Genomic DNA, 6,760 nt, shown 5'->3' on the forward strand with positions numbered 1-6,760 from the left:
TATATATTTCCTATAACTAATAATGATAACATACAGAACTTAATTTCACTAAGTAATTTCACTATTTTTTGTATCCTTTATCAAAATAACAAATTAACTAATTTAGTTAATACACAACTCCAAACACAGCAAGTAATATGCTTCGTACACTCCTCAAAAGCGGTCTGGAATCATTTGCAATAATAGTAAACTATGCTTCATTTTTTTTTTGAAAGAAAGAAAGAGCTCAACACTTATGGTGGAGCAAAAGACACAAATCATAAAAGACAAATAACTCTTATGTTATCTCCGGCATAGCCATCGACCACATGAGTTATTTTGTATACCACTCTGTAGCACATGAAAACGATTGATCTACACACTCTATAACTCCTGTTGTCTTACTCTGAAATATGACTTCATTCTGTCTTAGCCAAATAATCCATATTACTAAGAAGAACCCAACTAGCCAAAACTTGCGCTGCTCGTTTCTCATCGGCAAGTAAACTATGCTTCATAAACAACTCAAATTGTCCAAATCACAAATATGAACGACACTATTTAGAATCTACAGAAGCATATCAATTTTCAGAAATGCGTAATTGGCAAAATTTATCCAAACATGATAAAGTTAAGTTCTCAAAGAAAAATTTTAATTGAACACAGAAACACAGCACAATAGAACACAAGATACACAGCACTGAAGAAGACTTTGTACAATACATCATAACAGCAGTGAGCAGAATTAATCAATAATCTATTAAATATTCAATAATCAATAATCAATCAATCATTTAATAATTAATATAATTTTTGAACGAAAAATAAAAACAAAAAGAAGAACAAGCACTATCAGTAAGCAGAGAAGTCATTGCCTTCTTCGATCTAAAGAGTACGAGAAAAAGTGGTTATTGAATAATGATTGATTATTGAGAAGTCAGTATGTTTTTATTTTTCGTTTAAAAATTATATTGATTATTAAATGATTGATTGATTATTGAATGTTTAATTGATTATTAATGAATTATGCTCATTGCTATTGTGATGTACTACTGCTATATGCTGTGTATTTTGTATTCTGTTGTGTTGTGTTTCTTTGTTCAATTAAAATTTTTCTTTAAAAATTTAGCTTTGTCATGCTTGATAAATTTTGTCAATTATGCATTTTTTGAAATTGGTATGCCTCTGTAGATTTTAAATAGTGTGGTTTGTATTTGTTATTTCAATAATTTGAGTTGTTTATGAAGCATAGTTTACTATTATTGCAAATGATTTGAAACTGCTTTTCAGAATATATAAAGCATGTTACTTGTTGTGTTTGGAGTTATGTATTAACTAAATTGATTAATTTGTTATTTTCGTAAAGGGTACAAAAGATAGTGAAATCACTTAGTGAAATTAAATTATGTTATGATTAGTTATAAGAAATATATATCTGGTATATATGTTAAAAGAAGTTTTGGAATGAGTCTTGAATATATATGCAGATTCTTAATATATATATATATATATATATATATATATATATATATATATATATATATATATATATATATATATATATATATATATATATATATATATTGAAACTCAATAGCATTTTCTAAATAGTAATTACATAGTATTTTAGCATTTTAAATTTTTCTTTTTGGTTCTTCATTCTGTTTCTTTCAGCAGAACTTCTTTATGATTATGGACCAAGATCACTTCAGACCAGGTTACAGCTTGTTAAATAAAGTTTAAGGCTCTAATATCCATTTATTAGTTCATTAAGCAATTTATAAATCATTCAGTTTTTATGAATTTAAAACTATTATTTGTTCGTTATAATCAATCTTGTGTATCTTTATTAATTTTTGTGCTAATAAATTTGTTAAAATTGTATATAAATTGTGACTATCTTAATAATATAATGAGTATTATATTATTTTAAATTAATAAATCAAAGGTATTTAACTTTTAAATTTAAATTTTGACAAGATTTTAATTTTGGTTGATATAGTATTTTAAATTGAAATGATGATTTAAAATTTATATTATACTTTAATTTATTTTAATGTGTTTATTTATATTTTATTTATTATTTTATTATAAAATAGTTATTCTAATTGAATTTCAGTTAAATTAGTTAGACCAATCCGATTTTCGGGATCTCGGTGGAAATACATGTTTTTATTTTCGTTTCTATTGGTTGCAAAAACACAACAAAAGGTATAAATCATATATTTTTGTATCCGTATTTAAATCAGAAATAATGAAAAAAATGAGTTAAACAAAAAAATAGTCTACTTGACGCACTGTTAAAAATTTAGCACCTCTTGGAAAGCTTAGCTCTATCCTATGAGAGAACACGAAGCAAGAATGGAGGTGGAAGTAGACACTCCAGAAGACAAGGACCTCTTCAAAGCTGCTGAAAATGGCGACGCCTCAACCTTCCGATCTCTCTCGTCTAAAGCACTCTCAAAAGCGCTCTCCCTCACCAACGAAGACCATCGCTCTCTTCTTCACGTTGCCGCTTCTTCCTCTCACACCGAGGTTCACGATTACCTCTTTGCTCTCTCTCTCCCTCTCTCTCTCTCTCTCTCTCTCTCTCTCTCTCTCTCTCTCTCACACACACACACACCCCATTAGTTCTCATTCAATTCTGGTAGAAATGTCTCCTTCTTCTGTGACTTGAATTGGGATTTAGGGTTTATAGTGAATTTTTTTAGCTTGGTAGCTGTCACTGGATTCGGCATTTTTTTGTTAAAAAGAAGAAATAAGACTGTGGATGGTGGGTATGTCAGGTGGTGAAGATACTGTTATCTGCTGATGCATCAGCTAGTGTGATAAACAATAAAGATGAAGAAGGTTGGGCGCCCATTCACTCTGCGGCTAGCATTGGGAATTTGGAGATTGTGGAGGCATTGTTGAGCAAAGGTTAGTGGTTTATTTATAAGAGGTTTGGTTCTTGATACTGCTACTGCTACTGATGTCAGGCAGCATCTTATAATTTTCTTTGAAACTCCAAGCTATGATGATAATTAACTGACTCTATCTGTGCTCCTGAGATTGAGAATTCTATTACTTGATTTGCTTGGTATGTTATTGAGTTGAATTTAAGTGTACTGTTGTGTACTGGAAAGGTGTTTACTTTTATCTCCTTGTGGTTATATTGATTTCAATTGCATTTTTTGTTTCATTGAGGTGAAATGTATCTTATTCAGCATAATGATTTTCAGGACTTTCTTCCTTTCTTTGCCAACTAGCCCTACTTGGATTATGGCTTAAAATTCCTAATGACCAATACATATCTTTCATTGTTCATTTGCATATAGAAAGACTCACCCATTATTCTTGGTTTTAATATTATGGGTCTTTCGATTTTGGTAGGAGCTGATGTTAATTTAAAAAATGATGGGGGTCGAACTGCTCTACATTATGCTGCCAGCAAAGGTTGGGTGAAGATTGCTGAAAAACTCATCTCCAATGATGCCAAGATTAATATAAAGGACAAGGTTGTAGCATATACTTATTTTTATATGTTACAATTATTTGAATAACTCCTCCCCTTTTTTCTTTTCTTTCATAAGTTTTTGGTTGAAGACGAGATTTCTATCATGATCAGGTTGGTTGCACCCCATTGCATAGGGCAGCAAGTACTGGGAATTCTGAGTTGTGTGAACTTCTAATTGAAGAAGGTGCGGAGGTTGATGCAGTTGATAGAGTTGGTCAAACTCCTTTAATGAATGCTGTGATTTGCAATAACAAGGAGGTATGCGTATTCTATGCGTGTATAACTGTAAAAATATGAGCTAACAGGTCTGCCGAATATTTCTCAAAAGAAAGCCTGTATGTGTTAAATATTTCTTGTAGATGATCTTATGATCTTTCTATTTCGGTTGTACCTCTTTGTATTTCCTTTAAAATTTTTCAGAGATTTTAATTTCACCACTTAGTCATCTATTATTCTTCGTGTTTAAATTACTTAACTCATTCATCTTTTATCATAATTAAGAATGAGTGGGATGCATTTGTTCCAGATGATAAATGCTTTAATATAATAAAATCATTGGCTAGTTGCATCAGAAAAGCTTCTTCGTCAAGATGTACATAATTTAATTTTCTAATCTACTGTATTCTTATCTTGAATGAAATAACACAATGGTTAAATAAAGGTAAGTCTAGCAATATTTATGATCAAACAAGGTATTCTAGTAATATTCATTTTGTTTTTAACAAAAAAATAAAATTATTCTTTGGTATTTTGTTTGGAAATGAGTGTTAACATCTTTAGTTTTTTTCTTTGCCTTTATTTGTACTCCCAATAACTTGCATAGAATCTGCAAACAAGATGTTTTGGTGCACACTTAGGGCTTGTTTGGGTGAGCTTCTAAGAAAAGATCTTTTTTTTAATTATCTTTTTTTAAAAGATCTTATGAAAAAGTAAAAGTAATTTTATGTTTGGATATCTCATGCAAAAAGATCTTTTTATCTATCAATTATGTTTGGATATAATAATATAAAAGTACTTTTTTATTTATTTATTACATGAAAAACATCTTTTTTTAAGGAAAAAAGATCTTTTAAAAAAAGATGTAAATTATAGCTTCTAAAAAAAGATGTTTTTCTGATTTTTCTAGTGCTTTTACTTTTACTACTCGAAATTTGCCAAACACGCTAAAAAATAAAAAAAAGATCTTTTTTCATTGAAAAAAGATCTTTTTTTTTATCAAAATAATGGCGCCCAAACAAGCACTTAAGGTGGTTCTTAAAAGATCATACATAGGTTAATGGTTAATGGTGACATGGTCATCAGGAATTTGAATGGCTAAAAATTTAAATCACATTAATATTTCACTGACCAAATTCACTCGTGCGATCTTTCAGGACCAATTTAAACATTAATACTATTTACTTAGGAGTATGTTTTGACTTCTTTTTAGGATAATGTTATGGGGGCCAACATTTTTAGTGAGATAAAATGGGGAGCTAGCTAATGCTGGCTCAAATGTAAAGAAAATATAAATAAAAGATTTTAATCATCTAATATTTCTTTTTTTTTTATTATTATTATAAAGCATTAGAAATATCAGGGCCATGGAGCATATGTTTTCTGAGTCAAAAATCCTTACCCGTGTGTTCTGTGTTTACAGGTAGCACTCCTTCTGATAAGACATGGAGCTGATGTTGATGTGGAGGACAAGGAAGGGTACACGGTGCTTGGTCGTGCCATGGATGACTTTCGGTCTGTACTGATAGATGCTGCTAAGGCCATGCTTGAGTTATGTAACTAACTAAGTAGAAGAAGAAAAAGAAGAAAAACTGTTGACAGTGGAAAAGAGAGAACAAAACAGTTAAAAGGAAGGATGGTTTTGTCGAAGACCTGTTCCAGTGGATGAACAAATTCCACCTGATATACAGTCCTTGAGAACAGAACGGAGAGATTTCGTTAGTGTTGAAAAACAGTATGATTCTGTAAACAGAACATGGACCTCTTCGCCACATTTTCTCAAACTTGTCATAGAATCGATCACACATGGGGTTGCTATGAGTTTTTATCTTTTTTTGAATAAACTAACTAGTAGTTTGGGCATGCAATTTGTTTTGTGAAAAGATAGGTATATAAGGATGTTAGAAGGTGGTTGGGAATTCCAATTCAAGTGCTAAGTTTCTCGGGTTTTTTTTTTAATTATCTAAATAAAAAATTTCTTATTTACTAACTTATGTTCTCATGTTTACTATTTCACTCATTTTTTTTTAATTCTTTTTCATTTTCCAATAGTTCTATTATTGGCACCTCTAGACAAATATATCTTACATACGTTTTGCTAAATAAAAAAATTATAAAGAATCAATTTTTTAGTCAATATTAATTAATTTTTTACTATAAAATTATTTTTTAAATTTTTTTGAGAATATTTATGGTTTAGAGTTTAGGATTTAAACTTTTAAATTTCTATTTTATTGGTTCAATGACTGATTTGATTTCAGAACCTTAATTTTAGGATGATCCAGATTTGACATTTTCATTTAGGAGTGTTCAAATTTAAATTGATTTAAATTAAATCGTTTATCCAATTCAATCCAAATAAAAAACCGAATAAAACTATTTTTCAGAGGAACAAACTTTTTTGTGAAGTTTAGTGAAGCAAGCACCTTGCCAGAGCCCATTGTAGCAGAAGCTAAGTTTTCGGGCTGCTTCGGCTGGGAATCTAAAAAATCCGAGTCAGACGGTTAGACTTGTGTCGACGAACCGGACTCGAATCTCAAGAGAAAAAATAATAATAATATATTACTATATTACCTGCTATAGTTAAACTTGAGATAAGTTTAATAATATAATAAGTGAGTCCAAAATCTACCGGTGCGGATTAATGCCGGCACTCTCCAATGAGTTTAGTTATGCTGAGACATCCTCATAGATCTTTTATAACTGAGATAATTATGTTACTAGTGTCATATATACTAGTAGCTTATATGTTTACTCTAGTAAGGTAAATATGTAACTACCCAACTTTCGGTATATTATGGTCATACAAAAAGCCAAATATCAACTTGTTTTCCTTAACTTTATCTATTATTTAATATATGAGCATGTTGCCTTGTTATTAGAGCGATACCGATTTAATGGATAATTTTTTTTGAAACAAAAATATTTAAAGGAATAAAATAAAACATACACAAACAAGAATATAAAGGAATATAAGAGACAGATAACGAATAGATAATGTACATCATATACAACTCATGTAGCGTTATACAAAAGAATTGGTCAGTATATGCCTTCATCAGTGACGAT

The 6,760-nt window shown here is 29.9% G+C and overlaps 1 protein-coding gene across 1 annotated transcript; it reads left to right on the forward strand.

The window, feature by feature from the left end:
* The first annotated feature begins 2,180 nt into the window (after positions 1-2,180).
* On the forward strand, positions 2,181-5,681 carry LOC112750305 (uncharacterized). The gene is made up of 5 exons (XM_025798950.3): positions 2,181-2,514; positions 2,766-2,898; positions 3,352-3,476; positions 3,587-3,733; positions 5,115-5,681. Exons 1-5 carry the CDS (start codon positions 2,320-2,322, stop codon positions 5,253-5,255), a joined length of 741 nt encoding a protein of 246 aa, XP_025654735.1. The 5' UTR covers positions 2,181-2,319; the 3' UTR covers positions 5,256-5,681.
* Positions 5,682-6,760: the final 1,079 nt, after the last annotated feature.

This window comes from Arachis hypogaea, chromosome 15 (assembly GCF_003086295.3).
Source record: "Arachis hypogaea cultivar Tifrunner chromosome 15, arahy.Tifrunner.gnm2.J5K5, whole genome shotgun sequence".
Taxonomy (NCBI): Eukaryota; Viridiplantae; Streptophyta; class Magnoliopsida; order Fabales; family Fabaceae; genus Arachis; species Arachis hypogaea.

Bases quoted from the DNA above. Each gene is read 5' to 3' on its own strand.
- LOC112750305 (XM_025798950.3), top strand. From the start codon at position 2,320: ATGAGAGAACACGAAGCAAGAATGGAGGTGGAAGTAGACACTCCAGAA. The intron at 2,899-3,351 runs GTTAGTGGTTTA...CGATTTTGGTAG, and splicing joins GGAGGCATTGTTGAGCAAAG to GAGCTGATGTTAATTTAAAA. The intron at 3,477-3,586 runs GTTGTAGCATAT...TATCATGATCAG, and splicing joins AGATTAATATAAAGGACAAG to GTTGGTTGCACCCCATTGCA.